We start from the raw sequence: 24,951 nt of genomic DNA on the forward strand, positions 1-24,951 counted from the left end.
GGAAGAGCAGAGATCTTTTTTGCATGTTGGTCTAGGACATTTCCCCCATACTGCAGGCACGACAGTGAGGTACCATGTTTAATGCTCTGATATTAGCAGGCATTTGGAAAATGATACTACCGAGTGCAAAGGTGTGGCAAAACTGAAACTCTCAAAGATTGCTCATGACATTATTTATTATCGTACTACCACTCCCCAAACATTATTACGATACATCTCACGAACCACAAAATATTCATACTTTTTGATCTATGAATTCCAAGGAAGTAATCTGAAACATGAAGAAGCTATGTGCAGGGTTACTAATAAGAGAGAAAAATTAGAAGCAGCATTAAGGGTCCAATGACAGGGAGCTGGCTAAATAAATGATCATATATACATTCAACAGACTGTTATGCAGGTGTTAAAAACGACGGTAACAAAAATTATGTCACGGCACAGAAAACTTATGTATGACATGATGTTAAATAAAAATAGTATACCTCAAAACTATTTATACTATGCTTATAGTTTGTTTTTACAAATATAGGAAATGGAAAAGGAACGTGGAAAAGTAAAAATGGGTGTCTATTAAGGTGGTAGGATTGTTATGAGGACAAAAAGATTTTTGTACAGCATTTGTGTACAAGATCAACATTTTTTCCAGATAGAAAAGGATTTTCTCATTAGAAATATTTCTAGGGGCACCTGGGTGGCGCAGTTGGCTAAGTGTCCAACTTCAGCTCAGGTCATGATCTCACAGTTTGTGAGTTCAAGCCCCGCGTCAGGCTCTGTGCTGACAGCTTGCTCAGAGCCTGAAGGCTGCTCCGGATTCTGTCTCCCTTTCTCTCTGCCCCTCCCCCGCTCACACTCTGTCTCTGTCTCTCTCAAGAATAAACATTAAAAAAAAAAAAAAAGAAATATTTCTAATTCACAAAAGGCATTCATGATAACCTTGAAGGAAGCACCAAAAATCTTCCAGAATGTTATAGTGGCTGTTTTTCTTTTTCTTTTCTTTAAAAATATAAATAAATCATTCCCTATTCCCTGCAAACAATATGTAGATAATTTTTAAAAGCAGCATTGGGGGGGGGGATGCTAAGCTTTATCATTATGTGATTTAAGAGAATGAGTATAAAATTCTGAATCTCTCTAAGTATTTATCCAAATGGCATCCTACATAATATCCTGGCCCCAGGCTAGGTACTAGGCACTAGGGCCACAGACTCTGGTCTAGAGATGTTCTAAAAAGCCCCTGGGGAAACAAAGCCTTCAGAAGCTATCTGTTCTACCTCGAAGAGGCAATAAAACATACAATCAGTGTGTTTGCAATTCTCTGTGCTATGATCTTGAGGAATTACCAAGTTGTGGAATAGGGCCTTCAAATGCACAGATCCATTCATCCTAGGATTTCCTCCATAGCTCAAGGGTTTTACTTACTCCTTTTGAATAATGTGCGGATCTATATGTGCAGTTTTACTATCTTGTGGCCAGCACCACACTCCACTGAGTCGCCCAAGACAGAAGAGGAGAGACTGTGCTCTCTCTTCCCGACCCTGCACAACCCCATGTCGCACTGATTCTGACGAAGACGCCTGCTGAGCCCGGCCACTTCTCTCTGTCCCCACGCGGCACCCCTAGCCCACCCTGGCCTCACCCGGATCACAGACACACCCTCCTAACTTGGCTGCCCTGAACATGACCGTTTCACTTCCTCATTGGAAACACTAGGTGCCTGCTCACTGCCTACACTGAGCTGCGGCCCCAAGAGCCACAATAGGTTGCCTGACGGTACATAGTTTGGATTCACTCAACAATAACTATTTACTAAGCTCCTCCTATATGCCAGACACTTTGCTAGGCACTGAGGGACACAACACTGAGCTGAACAGAAACAGCCTTTGGTGAGGAAGCTTACATCTAGTGGGAGAAGACCAAAAATAAATAAATTAAAATGTCAATATATCTTGTATCAGGTTAAGTGCTACAGAGAGGAACAAAAGGAACAGCGTGAGTGGAATGGGGAAGGTAGGGGTGGGGGGAGGGGTTTTTTTGTTGTTTTTTTACGGTGATAAGGGCTAAGTGGTAATGTGGCATTAGAGTGGTGACCTGAAGGAAATGCGAGAATGAGCCTCATGGATATGGTGGTGGTGGTGGAGGGGAGGGGGGGTTTCAAGCCCAGAGAACAGCCAGTGCAAAGACCCTGGGGTAGGAGCTTGTTTGATGCGTGTCAGGAAGAGCAAGGAGGCCAAGTGGCTGGAGCACAGTAAGTGCTCAGGAGAGAAGGAGAACAGGAGGTCGGGAGTGGCTGATGGAGCATGGTTCATGTGGGGCCTTGTAGGTCTTTGTGAACACTTCTGCTTTTACCCACAATGAGATGGGGAAACCTTAGAGGGCTCCAAGCAGGAACGTGGGGAATAAGTCTGACTTACCTTTCCAAAGGATGGCCCTGGCTGCTGGATGGAAAAGTGACATCAGGGGGCAAGGGTAGAAACAGGGAGACCATGAAAAGGCCACTGTATAGTCCAGGCAGGAGACATTATGGCTCAGTACCTTAATCCATTGATTCAATAAATCAAAGAATAAATGAAGCCTCTCTCTTTGGCTGGCCACGGAAGTTGTTTCTAATATTGTATTAACGTAAATAATGCTATAAGCAGTACCTTTGGGATAATGATTTTTCTTTTTATTTATTTATTTTGAGAGAGAGAGAGAGAGAGAGGGTGCAGAGGACAGGCAGAGAGAGGGAAAGAGAGAGAATCCCAAGCAAGCTCTGCACTGTCAGCACACAGCCTGACACAGGGCTTGATCTCACGACCCGTGAGATCATGACCTGAGTCAAAACCAAGAGCCGGACGCTTAACTGACTGAGCCACCTACGTGCCCCGATTTTTATTTTTATTGGCCAGTATTTTGGTTTTTTTCCCACTTTATAATAGTTTCTCAAATATGGAGCTGCCTGATTAAAGGGGAGAAATATTTCAAGGTTTGGGAGAGGTACCGTCAGTTGCTTTCTATGAAGTGCAGAAGGCTATTATCACTTTTTAAAAATGTGCGAAATTGAAGGGCCAAAAGAGACCTTCCATTTGAGCATCAGGCTTCTTGTCTATCAAACAGAGATAAAACACTGGCTCAGCTAATCTCACAGGCTTGCGGGGGTACCAAAGGAGTTAGGGAATGGATGCCCAGCCCTGCCTCCTGGGCCGAATCAGCCTGGGATGGGAGCAGGAAGGAGGGTAAGAGCTCTGCCTCGGCGCGCTTTCAAAACTGCACGGGACAGTGACCTGCTTCCAGGCAGGGTGCTGGAGCAGAGGGGTCCACGTGTGTTAACACCCCGCTCTGTCTCCACAGTCCTCATCCTCTTCTAGCCCGTTCTCTTCATTGGCACCCTCTAGTAAGATCCTTTGACGGATTTTCGGAGGATCCTCATTGAACTCCTTTTTTTTTTTTTTTTCAGACTTCTGTGGTATATCCTGGTCTCCCAAGCAATATTACTCGTGCGGTTAGAATATTTAGTTCTTTTTGTGACAACACATTTTATCTAGAAATCCTGGAAGACAAATCCTCTCCTCCTCCTCGAAAAGAGAGAAAGATGATTTCAAACAGGGAACTAAGAGGAAGGGACGTTGCTGAGTAGGGGGTGGGGGGTGGGGGACGCCGCACAGCATCAGGTTCTTCCCAAACGGAGGTCAAGACTTTTCCCACTCTGAGCAAAGAAAGGGCTGTTACAGATTGCCCCCCTCCTTCCAGCCGCAACAAAAACCTGTGGGAAGGGGGTTTGCTGCCTTTTTTTTTTTTTTTAAGTGTTTCTTACAGGCTGCAAATTACAAATTATTCTCTTCTCTTGTCACCAAATAATCGGCTGGTCCCAGAATCTGAAAGCCCAGCACAATTTAGTTTGAGTCTCAAAATGCAGGGTCGGTTCAGCCCCACTAAGGCTGTTCAGCTTTTAATTTCTGCAGCAAGACTCAGCAAACAGTCAAACACTTTTGTGGAGCTGTGAAAGCTGAGTTTCGCTGTTTGATAAATGAGCAGGCGGCAGGCAGCCCCTCTTTCTCTTTTTGTATGGATTCAATGAAGCCTGCCTAAAGAACACCACATGCTGTTCTAGCTACTGATCTAACATTCCGCAACATCCCAGCCTTCCAAATTCCCTTTAATTACTCGGGAATCCCACCCTTCTCCCTTTGAGCCGAGGCAGCCAGGGCCGGGGGCTCCATGGGGCTAGGGGTGGGAAGCAGAGCAGCCCTGCAGAACTCCCCTCCCTGGAGCTGCCGGATTTCTTCTAGGTGGTGGTGGCCAGGCTATCCATCTCTCCTGTCCACTCTTCTCCCTGGTCAACCACGTGTGGCTCTAGGCTGAAGGCAATTCCACACGTGGGCTCTCCTGACAAGATTTCGTGGGCACAGCCTTTCAAGAAATGTGAGTTTTAGGCACATGTTTCTGAAATGACATATTCAAACCACCCCCCCTCCCTTTAAGAGAAGGAAGGGAAGGAGGGAAAGAGGAGCAGCCTCCACCCTGAGCATCAGCAAGAACCAGGCACTGGATGAGGTGTTTGACATGCAACGTTGATTTCATCCTAAAGACGATGCTGGAGGGAAAAATATGGTGATCCCCATTTCACAGATGAGATACAAGGATCTACGTCTGTTCAAGCCTCCTCAGATTCACAGACTCCAGTTTGACTGTCTCTCCTGTTCTTCAATATGGCTGGTACCCATGGGAGCCAGCAAGGGGTCCACTAACTGTGTGTGAAAGCCCTGATGTCCTGTCTAGATGCCGCCTCGGGACACCTTTACAGCCACTCCAGAAAGCCACTCTGTCTTGTTACTCTTACAGACAGGCTTTGTTTGATTTTGATCTCAAAGTGTATGATCTTGATCCAGCTTGATCTCCAAACTTAAGTCATGAGGGACAGGCTTTGAAAAAAGGCTGTGGTTGTTTCCAAAAATTCAATCCACCCTCAGGAGGCAACGATTTGCCACCAACAAGGATTGATCCAAAAGGAGCTCCAAGGTAATGGGATAAGTGCACATCCTCCCACACTTTGAAGGAGACAAACTCATGTGTATAAGGAGTCAAGTATGCTCAGAACAGTTCAAAAATAAGAGCTGTGGGTCTGAGTTGAGAGGTTTTTTGGGTGTGGGAAAAGTAGAGGAGCTTTTCAAATAGCAAGAGGTGAGAAATTCAGTATAAGGGCAAGTTGTTTTGTAACTATGTATTGCAAAAGTCCTGTGCCTTCTCTTAAAAACACACACGCACAATTGTTTTGAACACGAGAAAGAGATGATTAAGAAAAGAGGTTGTTCCAAGGGATTCTAATTGTCACAACTTCAAGTGTGAAAGTGAGAAACATACTCACTTTCTTTGTTGACGAGAGACCTCACCCCTTTAGCAGAGAAGAAAATATAATTAAGTTAGTGGTATCAATAAGGATTTTGAAACAGCCTGCCTCCATGCTTTCACTTTGAAATGGGTGTTTGCCAGAGCGATTACACTATCCTGATGCACCTCTGGCCATTCAAGAGTTTTCTGGGAACACCTACTAGGCGCCAGGTGCTGGGCAGGGGGGGGGGGGGGGTGGCTGCAGGAAATTCCCCCGAGAGAAATTTCACATATTTACGAGAAACTCCTATCTAGTGCGATGAGACAGAAATGGAATTTCAAATCCCATGCATGGGTTGATGAAGGATTCTGTGAAAACTCCCAGAGCTACAAGCGTAACAGCGAACGTGTTGTCTCTCGAGAGGTAGGTACCATGGATGACAATTCTGAGAAGCCCCCAACCCATACGTGAGCCCAGTCTCATCCTGAGGCTGCCTGGATGGTGTGTCACGTGTTTAAGTACAAGAAGAGACAGTCCTCACACACGGGCTTAGCTAGAATGAGGTGAGTTACATAAGCTACAGGTTAAGTCAAGACCGGAATAACTCCGAAGGCGACAACAGGAGCGGGTGAGGGTGGTAATGGCAGCATGCGCGCCAGGCAGGACATTTTTAGAACAATTGTTCTCAAAATTGTTCAGAAGGAAGAGCAGCGGGAAGAGCCAAAACATCGATGTTAGCGGTGATATATTAAAAACACGATGTATCAAAGTCATGGAATGCTGCCATGGTGAACTGAAATCATAATCATAGCTGACATGCATGGAGTGTTTATATTTACCAGGCACTGAGCTGAGGAAGCCCCCTCCCCCAATAGCCATTATGACAACAACTCTCCACGCGGTTGCTGCCATGTTCCCATTTTCTGGATGAAGAAACTGAGAGAGGCCCAGAGTGGTTCGGAAATCGTGTGAGCTCACCCAGCTGGTAACGGGTGGGGACGGGACTCGAGCCCAGACAGTCTGACTTCTGAGCTTGGGCAGTGCGTGACACGTAGAGACACCTGAAATCACACACTGTGGGGTCGGGTATGAAAGCAGACCTTCTGACGTGGACACCCCACAGCAGATACTCAAGGTGAAGAAAAACACACGCAGGAATTTACAGTTGCAGGGAACTCCATCAATGGAATTAGTGTTTTCCTTTGAAAACTGGCAACAGAGCATTCCTGAAGGATCCTGATGCCTCAAGAGCACCTTCATCTTCCTGCGCCCCCGCAGGGCCCTGCACGTGACTTGGGGTCAGTGAGGGGAATGGAAGGACTCTCGAAGAAGAGGGCAGGCACATCAAGCAAGAAGGATCTTTGGCTCCTACCCCAGGTATACGCAGCTGCCCCAAGCACGGGTCCCCAGAACACACTTGGCATTTTCTGGCATCGCTTGAGCACGGCCGGCAGTGAGGAAGGAGCCAAGCATTCAAGGAGGAGCCACCCACAGCCCAAACTGCCAATTACCTCAAGTCCTCACAAGAAAAAGGCAGCATATAAATATATTCAATTCATACATCTGTCGCCCCACCTTCCCCTTATCTGGTCTCCCTGCTGCTTCCTGGTCTCCCTGCCCCGCAGCGGGGGTCCCGTGTTCCCCCACCCCTTAGATCCAGCCCCGCCACTCCATGTGTGACCTGGGGAAAACCACTCAATTCCTCTCAATTCCCTCAGCTAAAAAATGATGGGGTCTCACCAACCAATCTCTAAGTCCCTAAATAGATTAAACTCCTTTATATTGATATGTCAGTAACCGATATATGTTAATGACTCATCCCGCTCTGTTCTAATTGCATTTTTACGGACTTAATCAAAGGAACGGAGGGTTCCGGAAATCAACAAAGCCTTCAGGGGACACACAGTTTTGAGGCTAAATGGCCTCTCCACGTATTCAAATGGCACTATCTCCTAGCTGTCTAGTGCCCATCCACGAGAGCCTCTTGCTGACGAGCTGACTATAAATCACGTTACCTGCCCAGTGTCTTTTTTTTTTTTTTTTCAACGTTTATTTATTTTTGGGATAGAGAGAGACAGAGCATGAACGGGGGAGGGGCAGAGAGAGAGGGAGACACAGAATCGGAAACAGGCTCCAGGCTCTGAGCCATCAGCCCAGAGCCTGACGCGGGGCTCGAACTCCCGGACTGCGAGATCGTGACCTGGCTGAAGTCGGACGCTTAACCGACTGCGCCACCCAGGCGCCCCATCCTGCCCAGTGTCTTTAAGTGATCAGTCTGTGCCACCTGTGTCCTTCTCCTGGGCTCCTAACCTGACAGTATTCCATACATGTTTTCAGGATCCTGGGTTCCATTTCATCATTGTGACACTTATAAAAGGACACACAGGGACAATGTGGGGGAAATGGGTCAAAAGGTCCAAACTTCCAGTTGTGAGATAAAAAAATGTCCTGAGGACATCACCTGTCAGCATGGTGACCGTAGTTCATACTGTGCTGTACATTTGAAAGCTGCTGAGAGGGGCGCCTGAGTGGCTCAGTCGGTTGAGCTTCCGACTTCGGCTCAGGTCATGATCTCACGGTCCGTGAGTTCGAGCCCCGCGTCGGGCTCTGTGCTGACAGCTCAGAGCCTGGAGCCTGCTTCTGATTCTGTGTCTCCCTCTCTCTCTGACCCTCCCCCGTTCACGCTCTGTCTCTCTCTGTCTCAAAAATAAATAAACATTTAAAAAAAAAAAAGAAAGAAAGAAAGCTGCTGAGAGAGTAGATCTTAAAAGTTCTCATCACAAGAAAGAAAAAATTATAACCCTGGGTAGTGACAGATGTTCACTGAACTTATCTGGTGATTGTTGCACATTATACACATATATCAAACCATTATGCCATACACCTAGAACTAATGCAATGTTATATGTTAATTATAGCTCAATGTTTAAAAAAAATGAATACACGTATTTCTAAAATGCTCATATGTGGATAAAATGGTTCATTGTTTACCCCTTTCTCCTTGCTAACCAAACTCTAATTTTTTATTCCAGGAGGCGATGGTCTACATTTTCCTGCTTCCCTGACAACCAAGGGCAGCCAGTGAGATGTAGGGGAGATCACTGGGCAGGGCTCTGGGAAGGCTCCTGAAGATAGCCGATTTGGCTGGAGTTTTGACCTGTCTCTTCTTACCCCCTTTTCCCCCTTCTGGCCTGGAATATAAGCCTTTGTTGTCCAGCAGCCACTTTGGACCATGAGGTGATACAGAAGTTGGAAGCCATCCGCTACAAATGGCAGGGCACAGAAAGAGGAGGAGCCCAGGTCCCCGATGCTCTTAAAGGGCTGTTATGCCGGTGTTGGGTTACCATCTTTTATATTTAACGTGAAGAAAAGGAAAACCACTCATTTATTTAAGTCACCGTTTGGGGATGGAGAGGGGCATTTTTCACCCACAGCCCCACAATACAATTCCTAAGTGATCCACCTTCTGATTTCCACCCAGAATTAACTTCCCAGAGAAGGTTCCAGTAGCCGTGGAGTCAGCCATGCCATCTTTGTCCAAAGGGAACAAAACGAGCATCCAGTTCACAGGGCTGGGTGAGGACTACACGAGATAGTGTGTGCGGAGGGCTTGGCACAGAATCGGCGTCACTGCCCATCCCAGTTTCTAACTGAAAAGTATTTCCAACTAATGCAGTAAAGATCCCCGTATGTTTGTAGACTGACTTCCCTATTTGATAGATGGAGGGACTGAGGTTCAGAGAGGGAAAGGGACCTGTCCATGGTCACAGAGAGAGTAAGGGCAACGGATCCTCAAGTTGAGGACTCAAAACCTGGCATTATTGGAAACTCCTGGCCAATGCCCATGGTGGGGCCTCAGTAAAGGTCTGCTGAGGGAGACAAGTTTTTGCCTCACAACCTCTCTGCAATGCATGTGACAGATAAGTGGAAAGCAATCTGCTTATAAGTCAGAGATGTGCTCTTGGCTCAGAAATCTGAGGCCCGGTTTTCTTTCTGAAAAAGCTTAGCTTGCTGCTAAACATAGAGATGCTCCACCTTTGTGAAGGCAGAGCTTTTGCTTAGAGATCCCCCAAAAAACCAAGTGGAGATGCAGGAGAGAGAAGTATTTGGTGAAATCAAAACACCTTCCTCAGCTTCCGTGGATCCCACAAGGCTGCAGGTCGGGAGAGGGCAGTAGTGCAACCCTGGGGCTCTTCCCAGATTGACCTCATTCTCAGGCCACCAGTCACCCCCCACCCTTGAGGAGGCAGAAGTCTCCTCCCTTTGTCCCCCCAGTCATGGGTGTTCCAGCTCAGGGGCACATCTGCCATCTTGTTCTGTGGTTTCTCATGGGCACGTGTCCCTTCTGCAGCCCACTCCCCTCGAGGACAGACTATCTTCTTCACCCTACTTCCCATCTGCCAGCACAGAGCTGGGGCCACAAGGGATTGAGATAAATGAGTATCTAATAAGTGGGGGAACACAAGTGTCGAGGGGGAACCAGCATGGGAAATACTGGCTGCAGGGTTCACAGTGCCCAGAACACCTGGCTGGGGAAAGATTTGAGGGGGCATTTCTCAACTGTGATACCAGCACTCATGCCTCTGAGAGACAGGCCGAGATTTCAGTCCCAAATTCCATCATCTAACAGGTGCCAGGTGGTTGCTAATGACCGCACCAAGGTCAAAAGGCCCAGTATTTTGTTCTCCACATATACCTACCTCCAGCACCCCCCCCCACATACATACCCTACCCCCAAAATAACTTGCCCTGGGTAAACTGAGATAAGTTGAAGTGCATGCACTCTTAGAGCCAGACTTTCCAGGTTCACATCCATTTACTGTCTGTGTGGCCTTGGGCAAATTACCTTATCTCTCTGGGACTCGGTTCACCCATCTACAAAATGGGGATAACAAAAGTTCCTACCTCATAGAGTAGTTTGGAGGAGGCAGATATATGTAAAATGCTTAGAACAGTGCCAGGTCATAGAAAGCCCTAGGTATTTGCTATTTTTATTAATTTTATAAAAAGCTCTCTAACATCTGTTAAAAAGAATGGTCTATTAATAATCTTGGACAATCTAGGGGTCCCTGGGTGGTTCAGCCAGTTAAGTGTCAGGTCATGATCTCGCAGTTCATGAGTTCAAGCCCCACTCTGTGCTGACAGCTCAGAGCCTGGAGCCTGCTTCAGATTCTGTCTCCCTCTCTCTCTCTCAAAAATAAACAAACATTAAAAAAATAAGCTTGGACATTTTAGCTGGGTATGATGTCACGTGTAGGCCAATTCTGATCCCCGTGATTTTGTTTCAATTTACAGTTCCACTCACTGTTCTCTAAAAATTTACTTTACTGCTTTTTACTAGAGAACTGGGGTTACCATTTTGGAAGTATTTTTTTTTTCTCAACCTGGCAAGCCTGTAAGCACCAGCAGCAGGAGAAAAAGGTCAGGGACGAGCAGGAGGTCAGACCACATGCCCCGCTTCCCCTCTGCAGGTCCTCAGGCCACACGTGGTCAGGGCTGAGCTGCGAGTCTGGGAGGAGTTTCCAAGTGGATGTGAGGCTGCAGGTTTTGATTGGAGCCCTGGACCAGACTTCAATGTCTAACAGAGAGCCTACATTATTGAAAAGAGACTTGTTTTTATAATCAAGAATCAAACAGCAATTAAGCCTGCCATGAAGCCACCGGGGGTCAGGGAAGGAGGCAGGGCCATAGCGTGAGCAAAATCACTTTCTGTGTGTACACTGCTGAGTTCGTCCTGTTCCACACACCGGTTACATCTGTGGGGGCTCATCTGGGCATCTCTAAGAATCAGGGTGTAAGAGCAGGTATGCAGTGAGCTGGTTAAAACCCTCCAACACTAGAACGGAGCCGGATGGGGGATCCTCAGCGGAGGAGCAAGAGCAGCCTGGGGGTGGGTGGTGGAAAGTCAGCTGGAGAGCACATCCCTTCAGCCATTGTGGATGGAGATCCACGGGGTTCCCCCCAACCCATGACTGGACTCATTCCTGCAGCCGGATGGATGGCCATTCCAGCAGAGGGCGCTGGCGGGAAGAGCCCTCAAAATGAGTCCCGCTGACTTTCCTTCTTTCACACTCCTCTGATGCCCCTCTGCTCCAGCCCTGGAGAAGCCAGAAGACAGAGGGAGGAAGGAAGCACCCACCCTGCCCCTCTTTGACAGAGCAAATTCTGAGCCCCAGGAAGGGAGAGGCTCTGCCTTGCATGTGAGATGCATGTTTTAAACTGGACCGAGTGGGACTTTTTCATAGCTGAAAATGAGTTAATCTTCTAACCAACACCAATACGATGGCTGAACATGGTTGGGATGCTGTGGGGTTTCCCTGTGATGTCATCGGAGGGCAGAGCAGGACAGCTGAGCAGAGGACTTTGAAGGTAGCCCTTCAAAGTAAGTGAAAATACAACCAGTTTCCATTGGTACCTGGACAAGTTCATCCGTGCCCAGCAAATGGGTAAGGGAAAATTGATACAATGCCTGTTTCATATGGGCATCATACAGGCTAAACACATTCACGTGTATCAAACGATTTCAGCGTCCTTGGCAAATAGCAATAACACAAGTCATTCAATCTTCAATAAATATCTGAGGGTCTATTATGTGCCAGGCGCTATTCTGGGAGTTAGGGATGCATAGTGAACAAAAAAAAGGCCTCATGGAGCTTCCATTCTAGAGAAGGAGGCAAATAAAACACAAGCAACATACAGATAGATATAGATATAGATATAGATATAGATATAGATATAGATATAGATATAGATATATAGATATATAGATATATAGATATATATACACACATACACACACACACATATATACATACATATATGATTAACATACATATGTACATATATATTATGTCATATGAACATTATCTGTAATATACTGAGGTAGAATAACAGGCAATGATGCCATACAGATAATTATACATATAACATGTAATATATTAGTTATATCACATATGTAACAGTTCAGACAGCTATAAGTGCTATAAAGAAAAAGCATGGTAGGAAACAGAGGAAACAGGATGGAGTGAGGCCAGTTTTAGAGAACGGTGGCTTCTTCCATTGGTAGAATGCCTTACAATGTTAAAAATGCTCTCCTAAGCAGCGTCTCATTTTATCCCTAGAGTCATTTGTGAGGGATTCTTCCCGTCTAGAGGTAAGGAAATGGGAGCTCAGGAAAGTGAAGTGACTCCAAGCCGGGTGACCTTTCGTTACCCTAGCCAACAGAAAGGCAGGCGCAAGCCCAGTACAGCTTGAAGCTTCAGCATTCTCTGTGATGCCTCAATCAATTCTGGGACCCAAAGTCAATACGGGCTTACTGGAAGCCAGCGCTTATGGGGCTTGGCCGCAGTGCTGGAAAGAGGATCTCTTTCAGTTCTTCCCTGCAGCAAAACTATTGCTGCCGTCCACTCGCTTTATCAAGGACAGTATCCCCACCAGGCCACATGGGAGGGGGTGGGCAGAGAGCCTCACCGCTGATGCTGTTTCACCTCAGCCCATTTGCAAGCTGGGGAGGAGAGTGGGGGGTTGCCCGGATGGCGGGGGGCGGGGGCGGTGGCGTGGTGGAAGACTATCACCAAATTTTTCTCTAAAAATGAAGCTGAAATATTGAACCTTGCCGACGCAGAGTTACAAGTTCATAGATGAATAGCAGCAAGTTTGGATGGATCTGCTCAAAGGAAGGCTGCCCGCAATTACACCCCAGGCTTCACAGAACAACCAGTCCCTTTCTCTACGGGGGGATGGCAGCTGCAGCTGGGAGCCCTTAGGAAGGGCGAGCATGACCGGGATTTCAGTTCAACAAGCTCAGTGTAGAAACCCTCAGCGGGCTCCTTCTGTCCTCTGTGGCTGGAAGGACAGCCCGAATTTCCAGTGCATTTGAAATCAATGGCAAGGTACCTGCAAAGCACTTTTGCATTTGTGCTTTTAATACCATTAGAGTATGTCATTGCTTTTGGACTGAGTTTGGATGTCTTTTTTTAATGACTATTTTGGAAGCAGCTGGCACTGTAATTCTTAGAGAGAAAAGTTATCATTTGGAAACAATATTTTGAAAGTAAGACCTGTGGACATAGATGTCAGTAGGACCAAGGATTAGAGAACAGAGGTGATCTGGTGGAGGTTGTCCCGAGGAGGAAGGGGGGCTGAGCAGTGGGAGGTGGCAGAAGGGGAAAGGGGGGGTGGCAGAGCAGAGGGGGCTGGGACTGGCTGTGGGGAACTGGCAGGGGGAGGCCCAGGGAGCCTCCAGTGTGGTATGGAGGTGGGAGAGCATTCTGGAATGGGGATGTCTGTTCCATTAGATGCTGTCCGGGATGTAAATCCCTCCTTCAAACTTCAGTCTACTGGGGTCACAAATGCTTTCTGCGGGCTGTCTTGTGCAAATCAAAGAGGACTCTGAGTTTCATCCTTGGCTCATGGTAGTTCAGAACAGGGCCGTCCAAGAATACTTTCTGTGATGATGGAAATGTTCTATGTGCACTGTCCAATACGACAGCCTCTAGTGACATGTGGCCAGTGAGCATCTGAAATATGGCTCATGTGACTGAGGAACTGAATTTTTAATTCTGTTTAAGTTGAACAACCATATGTGGCTCACAGCTACCGTCTTGAACAGCACAGGTAGAGAGAAGTGGTGTAGACAGAAGAAAGAGTCTCAGGTCAAGGTGGGTCTGAGAAAGCTAACACCCAGGGAGTGGAGAGGAGGGGCTGAGTTAAATTGATTTTACTTAGATCACAAAGTCAAGGAAACCCTGAGCTGACAACAGTGTTACAGAAGTGAGAAAAAGGAAAGAAAAGGTCCTTATTTGGGCAAAATGGAGTTTCTAGATATGGCGAGGATTTGTGTTTTTATGGTCTTTCCCCCACCCCAGAATCTGTGCACAAACAGCTCATGGGGAAATTCATAACAACAACTGCAATGGCACGTGTGGGTGTCACTGTACCTGACCTATCAGATGACTGAGGGAATAGTACCTGAAGATTCATTTCCTGGTTTCTCCAAGGCTTTTGCATTACCAAGCCAAGCCACTTGCCTGCCCTGGACAGGGACATACATATACCACACGTCATCCACTGACAATCATCTCCCTTGAATCCTGCAGCATCCCCATGAGGAAGGGAGGGGTTGATTCCCAGTTCACAGCAGAGAGGGCTGAGGCTCAGAGAGGTTAAGCGATTAGTCCAGGAGAGTTAGATTGTTGATCTCTTGGTTCACCCCACCTGTCCCTCCATCGGAGGCCCTATCCTGGACTCTCCACTGTGGCCGCCATGAGGAAGTGTGGATGCGAGTGAATGTCCCAGGACCCCAGACGTGTGACAAAGCTCCAGGATCCCCTGGATTCCGGGTGTGCTCTTCTGTCTCCCGCCTGCTGAGGAGCTCACCGACTCCCTCCCTAGACCGTGAGCCTCTCCACAAGCGGGACCCATACTGGATTCCCTTCTCGTTTTCCCCAGAACACAGTGCCGCCCACGCAGCCCATCTCAGCCAACACCGATGGACTGAAGACACAAACGGAAGAAACAGCAAAGGTGGTGTCTCCACTGACTTAAAAAAAAATTATCATCACGTATGAAAAACAGGGTTAATGCATCACAAAAACATATGCCCTTCCCTAAGTCACCACGGAGCATCTTCCCATTTATTGAGTGGAGCCAATTCCCAGCCACTCAGTTTTAAACCCTCCGGGGGGTGGGCTCAGACCTGACACTACTCTCTTTTCTCTTTTTCCTGCTGATGATTTTATCTGTTGGGAAAAGGGAATTCCTGAAACATAAACAGTGGCTTGTTTTTGCTGGTTCAGTCCATGTTATGCCCGCACTCAGAAAACTGGTGAGGAACAGTGGTGCCAAATCAGCCTGCCTATCTTTTTGTTAGTGGATGCAGTAAAAAACTATACATAGGAAAAAGAAGCTAAGGAGAAACAGGTCGGATGTACTGTCTCAAATTAAATTGGGTATTATGCAGGTGTAAAAATCCGTATTTTTATCTATCAAATAGACAATGATCAGTCTTTAAAAGTACTCTGGGGCACCTGGGTGGCTCACTTGGTTAAGCGTCCGACTTTGGCTTGGTCATGATCTCACAGTTTGTGAATTCAAACCCCGCATCGGGCTCTGTGCTGACAGCTCAGAGCCTGGAGCCTCCTTCAGATTCTATGTCTCCCTCTCTCTGCCCCTCCCCTGCTCTCTCTCTCTCTCTCAAAAATAAACATTAAAAAAAAGAAAGAGTGCTCCAACAGCTTTCCTTGGCCTGTTAAATGTGAATGATCAGTGACAATGAGTTTTTGTGGACAGAGTCCCAAGTGTGGAAAATGTTTTTGTCATGAGACAGACAACAGCCAAGCCTGCGGTAATATTGCAAATAAGACCACTCCCAGCAGAGGATTCTCAGATCTCTAAGCTAATGATGTAAGGCCATCTTCCAGCTTCTCCAAGGCTTTCACATTACAGACGCAAGCAGTTTGCCTGCCCCAGACTCACTGACAGACATGGAACACACTTGGGAGTCTAATATTTGTCCCTCGGAAGGAAAGAAGTCACTTCCTGCAAATTGAGTACTGAGGAAAGTCCAGTTAGGTGTTCCCTTTTTACTCTATGACCTGTCTGAATCGTGTGGAAGTTTTCATACTTCGGTATTACTTTGTTTTGGTATTGGGCTTGGTATTACCTTGCTAATAAGCCTTTGAACTTTTTACAGCAAAGTATTATAGCAAAGTTACCAAAGTATTTAAGTTACCAAAGCAACTTTAAAAAAAAGCAATTAAGATGTTCAAAATGATTAAGAACAGTGCAAAAATTACTGGGAAGAGGGGAAGGATAGGAATAAGCCTGGGGAGGCTGGACTCACCTTTCCAAAGCTGGCCGCGTTGACAGGCTGGGTGTCATTCTTCTCGCAGAAGTCCAGGTAATGCATGTAGAGGGCGCTGCGAGGGATGCAGACCCCCTCCGCGATCTCATAGTTCTCCTCCAGCCTGTGGAATGAATGCCCAATGAGCAAGCCTCAAGCAAGAAGGGCATGGTCTTTCTAGCTCTCCTCCAGAGGAGGACTTGAAGAGAAGTGTTCCTACAGATGGGGAAACTGAAGCCCAGGAGGACAAAGCCACATGGTCACGCGTGAAGTTGGTAGGTCGGCAGGATCGGACTTCTAGCCCCCGTGGCTGTGTGACCTCGGATCGCTTTCAGCTCAAATTCCCAGTCCCTCTCTTCCATGCTGCCATTGGTCTGGGTGGATCAGGTTCCCCCAAACTCCCAAAGTGATATACAGGATCCTGTAGGTGCCCCAGTCAGCCGAGCTTCGAACCACACACTCACTCGTGTAGCCATTTCTAACAGGTGTCCCAGTGTCGGAGCGTCTTTGCTAACAAGAGCAGTGCGGTGGGATAGCCGTGGGAAAACAAACACCCAAGGAGAAACCAGACAGTGGGACAGCCAGTAATCCACTGACTGAAGGAAGGTTTTAGGATCACAGCGGGAGCCGAACCCTCTGGTTTCTTCAGGATTGTCTCTGCTGTGCTGGAATTACGATTCTATACCCATCACCTTCGTGATGACCCTAGTTTAAGGGTCTAGGGTAGGGACTTTCCATGGGGATTCAAACCCCAGTGTTGTCACTTGCTGGCTTGGTGACCTTGAGCAAGTTATTTACCCTTAGGTAGGGTTTCCTTTTGGAGGTGCTGGCTGTGATCGCCTCATAAGCTGTTGTGACAGTCGAATGTGTGACACGTGCAGGCATGGTGCCTGGCACACGATAAACACTTAGTAGGTGTTGGACCTCACCATCATACACCTATCCTCTCCTTAAAACATCTTTGGGTGCCCATATGTCCTGAATGGGTGCTAGATCTTGGGATATAAAAATAAACTAGATACAGGTTATCCTATTTTCCCCTCTTTCACCTAAACACCAGAGTGTAGGCATCAAAAAGAATCCTGCCCCCTTTTTCATAGACACATTGAAAGGTTTAAGAACACTTCTTCCAGCAGAACTGCCAGGGCACATGACAACTTGGGGACGTCTCTTTGGGCCTGCTGCTTTCAGAGCCTGGGGCACACACTGTTCAATTAACTCACGAACAGAAGATATTTCTCTTTGGATCACAAACTGGATTTTTGGAAACGACCCAAAGTCATTTGGAACCAAGTTTGAGGAATAAAGTGACTGGAATAGCCCTTTCATCTCAAACATTTGTTGTGGGGTGGGGAGTGGGGGCAGAGACAAAAATAAGGCAAGATTCTAGAGCAGTGAAATAAATATCCTCAGATGGCTTCTAACTTCTCAGGGGCACTTGCCAAAGAAGTGGTCCAGTCCTGCCGTGACTGTGAAGCAGAATGAGGACACGGCCTCCTGAGGTGGCCACTTGAAAGGGCAGTGCTCACTGTGCTAATTCCAGCATGTGGTTGAAAGAAAATCAATTCAATCATTTCACATCCAAACCCTACCAATGAATATAACCCTAGGCACGCCCAGATAAATGAAGAAGCCTGGTGCTGAGTGGTCTCATCACCTCACCTAGTCCCCCTTCTTCTGGGAAGGGGAGCACTGAGTAACTCCTGATCATTTTTAGAAGTGTTCCGGGAAACCGTTTATGCAATCCTTTCTGGGTGACCTAATTCCTTGAGGTTGGCATGGTGTCTGAGTCACTCCTGCATCCTTGAAGGCCAACATACTCCTTGGCACCCAGCAGGTGCTCAATTAAGTGTCTGGTGGATGGATCGTTGCAGTTATATATTCATTCCACAAATACTTATTGATCTCCTACCACCTGCCAAGTGCTGGGGAGCACTTGGTGAGCAAGACAGTCCTTGTTTGCATGTAGGGAATAGATTAAATGGTGGGCAGATGGATAGAGATACAGGTAATCTTTAAAATTCAACAAATATTTATTGAGTTCCAGGCACTGCTCTCGACATTAAGGAAACAGCAGAGAGCAAAACAAAGGCCCTGGCCTGAAAGGGCTTACATTCTAGTATACATGTCCCTGACATCGGAAATTAGAACAAACATTAGATGTGGCTCCCCGTGGGAAAATGCTTTCACCTAGAGATGAGATTTCTTGGGACTGTCCTAAGCTTCAGGTCTGGTATGAATGGGAATCAGCCTTCTAGCTTAGCCTGGACCCCTAACTGCCATTCACAGCACTGTTTCTCTATAAAAGTGAGTTCAGAGGTCCACATGACCAGTTTACATACAAACTGGTATGGGCCATCCAAATACGGCACCTTTCACAAACTGGGGTCTCACAGACATGCTTTGCGTGGCCTCAATATTGTTGGCCTGGCTTTTAAAATTCAGGACATTTCCCCTAAGAATCTGGCTTCTTGTGAAAAGGCTGAGATCTGGCAATGCTAGGCCCATATTCCCGCATGACAATAATTGGCCAGAGGTAGGTGTGCCCTCGAGTTGGCCAGAGTCCTCACTCCTCCCTACTTTTCTGACACCAATCTATTTTCTGTTCCTTGTCTGGCTCCTGTAGCCTCTTGCGTTGACATAAGGCATGACCTATGCCCTGGTTCACTTTGCAGTCTATCTGAGAAGAATAATGCATCAAAATATGAAAAATTAACTACTATAAGAGCAGTCAAAGGTGGGAGAACAGAGAGATTCCTGTGTAGATGAGAAGAGGTAATTAAGGGTTCACGGATGAACTGGGATTTGAATTTTGGGACAGCTAGCATCAGTTAGCGCTTTTCCCAGGTGCCAGGCACTGGGTATCTGGTATCTCTTTCCATCCTCACAATAACCATATAAGGTAGGTTTTATACCCATGTGTCCAATGAGGAAACTGGATACATGGGTATAAAGCCTACCTTATGTGGTAGGTTTATATGGCTCAGAGAGTGGAACTCATGTGCCCATGGTCGCGCAGGCAGTAAATGGGAGAGTCTTCCTTTAACCCACTACAGTGTCCTGCTGTGGTAGATGGAGGGGATTCTAGGCAATGGAGAACAGCAAGGGTGAGAGACAATGTGCTCTGGATGATGGAGACAATGGTCTGAGTGGAGAAAGGGCTTGCAAAGGAGCCTTTAAAAAAAACAAAGGGGGAGGGGGTATGGAGAATCTTCCAATGTCCCCAAGAGAATATGGCCTGGAATAGAAGTTTGGCAACCCTCGGAGTTCAAGAATTACTGCAGAAATGTCATTTACGGGAGGCGATGGAGCAGTACTCAGTGAACTGAAAAAATAAAGACTCAGAGGCAGGAAGACCAGAGTGTTTCTGGGATGCTGTAGAAATAATAATAATGTCATCAATAACAACAGTCACTAATATGAATTTAAAGCTTACTACGTTCTATTAGCCAACAACGGATTGATTTTAAACGAATATAACAATAAAAACAAAAAACATCCAAGTTTCCTTGGTTTCATCTTAGACTACTGAGAGTCCCATTAAGCAATTTCCTCTCAGGGGCACCTGGGTGGCTCAGTCGGTTAAGCATCCGACTCCTGACTTCCGCTCAGGTCATGATCTCACAGTTCGTGGGTTCGAGCCCCACACTGGGCTCCACGCTGACAGTGTGGAGCCTGCTTGGGATTCTCTGTCTTCCTTTCTCCGCCCCTCCCTGCTCCAATAAATGAATAAATAAACTTTAAAAAAAAAAAAAGCAATTTCTTTTCAAAGCTTTGATTTCAACTCTGTAGACTATGGTAGAACATTTTCCAGTCTAACACACACACACACACACCTTGGATGGCTGCAACTTTGTGCAGGACAAGCTGTGGGGAGGAGAAAGTATCCCTTTTTGCTTATCTTTGCTAATCATTTCCTAAAATTAACTTTGGACAGAAAAATCCATAGGTACATTCAATATACATGCATTTCAAGCCATTCAGAGTTCATCTTACAAAAGGCATATGACCCTTTAAAATGATAGAGGACCATTTTTCTTTTTCTTTTTTTTTTTTTTGAGTTTATTTCTGTATTTTGAGAGACAGACAGAGACAGAGAGTGGGGGAAGGGCAGAGAGAGAGGGAGAGAGAGAATCCCAAGCAGGCTCCTCACTGTCAGCATGGGGCTTGAACCCATGAACCATGAGACCATGACCTGAACCGAAACCAAGAGTGGGACACTTAACCGACTGAGCCACTCAGGCACCCCTAGGGGGCCAGTTAAGTTTTCTTAGGCATGGTTGCAGCATGATCAGATTCACTCTTTAGCAGGTCATTCTGGCACCTCTACTGTAGGAGGACAAGGCTGACTAGTGAGGCCTGGCACATGGCAACTAACTCGTATCTGTTGAACAAATGACTGAACAAACGAGACCAGTTAGGGGCTACTACAAGACTTCAGGCAAAAAGTGAGGGGGTGTAAATTGGAGGAGTGGCCGTGGGGGCAGGGATAACACTCAGTGCGTGTGGTTCTTATGCTGCCAGATGTGAGATGGATGGCACCAACCAAGGCAAGCTCTCAGGTTCCTCACTGGACTGAAGGATGACCGGAGGCGCCATTCCTCACGGTTCAGAACTGCAAGGGAGTAATGGAGGGCGGTGATAATGTGGTGTTAGAGAGCACAGTCTCCCGGGTGGGTTCCTGGCTCCCCCTTACCATTAGCTATTTTGCTTAAGCCCCCCACCCCCCATGCCTGAGTTTATATTTGATATTCTTGTGGCTTGCTCGCTCACTAAGTACGGCCAAGGGATCAGCATTAAAATAGAAGACCAGGGTTAAAATACATCCCATTAAATGAACCCATAGCAGCAACAAACTATCTGAATCCAGAGGAGTGTAAGTCACAGTTCACACAGGCTGAATTAATTAAGCAGTTACCTGCCAAAGGCCAGAGCCTTCTAAATAACTACAATGCTACCCACATTTTGTTCCTCTTCCCAGAGCTTCTTCGCCTCAAGGTATCTAGGTGGCTTATGACTATGAAGCATTTTAATAAGCTCTACAAATGAATAGATGTAACTGGCATTAAGGGCAACTTTGATGCTTGATGAGTTTCCGCAGAAAGAGCGTCATGATACCTTTCCCCAAACCTCCTTACAAAATCCAGAGGGTCCGTGCGTGTACTGAAGTTGCTAATTGGAATGTCTGCTTCGCTGACCAAGGCATGGCAGAAAGAAAGGCAGTTAATTATTTCTCTTCATATCTGATGAAATTTCCCCTTCTCCTCACTTGTAGAGGACATCATTAGTCTGACATGGTGAACAATACTCCATTATACCTGGATATTTTTAATGATCACCAAAAAATTCCCCACTTCTTCCACTTTTCTGATCTTCTATTTAATAACTTGATCATATTTGAATTGAACCTATCCTATTATGGGGAGATAATGAACTCAGTCTACTAGCCAACAGGAGTCATTATCTGCGGTATACATTTTGAAAAAGATCTCCTCATGAGGCTTTGGCCGCAGCAACCCAGGGCAGGGGAGGAAGCTCCGTATCAGCACTTGACAATGAAGACCAAATGTTTCAGCACCCAGCATAATTGTTCCTGCTGCTCTCCTTTGAAACCTGTTCTCTTCTCTGTACGTGTGAGATTTCAGTTCAGAGTCTCCACTACCCGGGTCTTTGCGGACATGTCTACAACAGAAACTTTCTCTTCTATTTTACCAGAAGATCAGACAGCAGGACTTTTAAAAGCCTTGCAGGACATAGTAACTTATTACTCAGGTTGACCCAGAGACTGAAAAATACGTGAAAACAAACTTGCTAAGCAGAGGCCAGACAGTAATCTAAACCCATCAGTTACTCCCCTCTGCCTCTGTGGAGAAGTTCTAATTCCCTCCCTTGGCATGTACGGCCCCGACCATATGACCCCTGACTACTTCTCCAGGCTTCTCTCGACCCACTGCTCTGCACGTACACTTCTCCCCAGCCAAAGGACTGTTGATCTTGCACATGCTCCCCACCCCATATGTTCCAGGGCATTCCACCACGAGAGGTGAGCCCCTCTAGGCTCAGCTCAAATTTCTCTCCCTGACACTATGTTTAATTCCCACCCAGCCCCATCTGCTCATGGCCTCTTAGTTGGTTCCTCATCCTTGCCAGATTCATGGATTCATTCACCCGATAACATGCAGAGTGTTGCGATGGGCACCCGCCAGGCACGGAGTTGCATCTGTGGAGGAGAAAGTCTTGACAGGAAGCGCAGCCTCTGCCCCCAAAGCTCTCATCACTTCCTGGGAGTTTCCACAGCCCTTCATATCTGTCTGTGGCTCCAACTGCCCTCACTGAGAAGCAGCACTGGGTTCAGAGGCAGGGGATGCTGAGGTTAAATCCTGCCCACACCACTTGCAAGGCACCACAGGCTCGGGTGTGTTGCTTGAACCCTCAGATTTTCTCTCTTTCATCAGTAACATGATGCAAAGGATACTAATACCCATCTCCCAAGGCCGCTGAGGGGATTAACAAGAATCCACGCACAACCCACAGCCCTCTAGGTGGCAGAGGGGGACGCTGGATAAGGGGCACCTGTCAGTATTATTCTAGGTTACTGTGGAATATTCTGGTAACACTTTACATCTTAGACTGAGAGTCCTTTGAAGGCAGGGACCAAACAGCATCCCTATTTATGTTAGCAAAGTTCCTACTACTGCGCCCTGAACACAGTCAGTCAACCCTGCAGAAGGAAGAGAGAAGGAGGTGGGAAGGAAGGAAAGCGGACTTTTACACAGACGTTTGCACAGATCAGAAAAGCACTTTTTTTTTAACCTTAAGACCTGGGTGATTAAGGAAAAACCCCCAATTAATATGAACATATTTGCTTTATATTTTCTGTGCCAGGGATATTCACATTTGCTATCACTACTCACACAAGATGAGTAACATCATCTCCATGACATGGAGGAAGAAAGGGAGGGCCAGGCAAAGTGACTGCCCAAAGCCACTCTCCTGGGAAAAGCCAGGTATGGAGTATGAACTCAGGTACGAGGCTCCTAAAGCTCTCACTGTGTGCTATGGACTGACATTCCTTTGGTCAGTGAGCCGGCACACATTTACTGAGCACCTACTGTGTGCCAGGCACTGTAGAATACAGCAGTGAGCAACAACACGCAATCCCTGCCACTGCCTTTAGGAAGCTGGCAATTGATCAGCAGAAAATGGGAACCAAGGAGAGGACTTCACTGGACAAGAAACACGAACAAGATGGTGGGCATTGGCTCTGGCTAGGTCTGAGGCTGAATCTATAAACAGCCAAAACAAGCAAAGAAACAAAACCGATCCATTTTTCTTTAAGCAGCACTTAAGCCTACGACTTGCTGCTAGGTAGACAAACCAACCAGAAACACGTGTTCAGATGGATCTGGTATTTCTCCCAGGGCCTCGGCTGGCTCTCCGTCCCCTTTGAGGGCCTTCTTGGGAATCAGGCAATCCCCCCCTCCGGTGGAGTGAGACTGTGACCCTCTGTTGTGTTCAGTTGCCTGCCTTGGTTTCTTCTTCTTTAAATAGGGGTAACAGTCCTGCCAACTCAACAGGGTTTTCATGAGCAGCAGAAGAGCTTGGTTGGTGAAGTCTCCAGCCAGGCACAAGCCTGGTTTGCCACTGGCATCTGGTTAACCTGTAGGTTTGGCTGATGCAGAGTGATGGGCTGAATCGGGGATTTAGTGCTGCCACTGTGATGATGGAATCGGACCAGAACCTGGAGTCCTCTAATCCATATCCTGTGTTTGGCCCACGAGCTACTGGGTTGGTATTCCAGAAAGGCCTGGAATTAGCCAGGTTCAAGAATCCCTATGCTCAGTATTTGGTTAAAGTCGCCCCCCCTCCCCCCGCTTTTTTTTTTTTGACAAAAACTAGGCACTATATAATAGCACAGTGTCACAAGTTCAACTGTTGCCAATGCTTCCTTCTGTCAGGGCTGGGCCAGGGGTAGGCACCCCAGAGCTCCAGTGGCCACCAATGACAGCCGAGGTGATTTGGGTACCATTCTTTATCATACACCATCCCCCTCAACATTCTCTTTCCATCCCTTCCCCATCTCTACTCAGTTCTACTTCACCATTACAAACAAGGCTGCAAAGAACATCTTCATAAGCCCCCCTTGCACACCTGTGGGAGTGTTCTCCATATTGGTGTCAAGAAGTTCTGGGTGTTCACAGCGAAATGTTAGCGGGACTACTAAATTGCCCACTCAAGCGGCTTTACCGTTAGACCTTAGAATTACACCTTAACCACAGCACAAGATACTTAAAAAACAAAACAAAACAAAAAAAAAGGATCATAGCTCCACACCCTAGCATCTCCTTGTCTGAGACATGCCCTTCACACTGTCCTGCTTAGTTACCTTTCTGCCTCTGCGGTAGAGGGTTTCTAGCAGGGCACCAGTCACACCTACAGGCATTATCGGACATCTCCGGCTGTTTTCAGTGCTAAAAATGTTCAGCCTCCCTTTCTGGAACAAGGTGGCCTAACTAATATTATGGAAGCGAATAATGTTCTGCCACTGTTGAATAAAGGATCAAGTCAGAGATGGGTACCGAACATCGGGTGCTGGTTACTCTGTGACTCTGGTCTAGGAGCTGTGACCTGGTCCGAAACTTCAACAAACTTCTTTGGAACAGTACCCAGTCCAGCTTTCTACCTGCGGCCTCCAAGAACATTTTAAAGAGAAATGTGAAATTTGTTTTGTTTTATATTAATTTGAAGGACTGAAAGGCCATCAATCACCCAAGACCTCCTTTTAATTTTTTTTTTTTGA

General features: G+C 46.8%; 1 protein-coding gene across 3 annotated transcripts in view; it reads right to left on the reverse strand.

The window, feature by feature from the left end:
- RFX4 (regulatory factor X4) overlaps positions 1-24,951 on the reverse strand; it is a 166,110-nt gene that overhangs the window by 87,785 nt on the left and 53,374 nt on the right. For all 3 annotated transcript variants that reach the window (XM_086712458.1, XM_086712457.1, XM_086712459.1), the window contains one exon: positions 16,152-16,275. In XM_086712458.1, coding sequence (XP_086568584.1) covers positions 16,152-16,275 — 124 coding nt within the window. The remainder of the gene's footprint in view (positions 1-16,151; positions 16,276-24,951) is intronic.

Source organism: Puma concolor, chromosome B4, assembly GCF_028749965.1.
Source record: "Puma concolor isolate L17-30 chromosome B4, mPumCon1.1.hap2, whole genome shotgun sequence".
NCBI classification, from domain to species: Eukaryota; Metazoa; Chordata; class Mammalia; order Carnivora; family Felidae; genus Puma; species Puma concolor.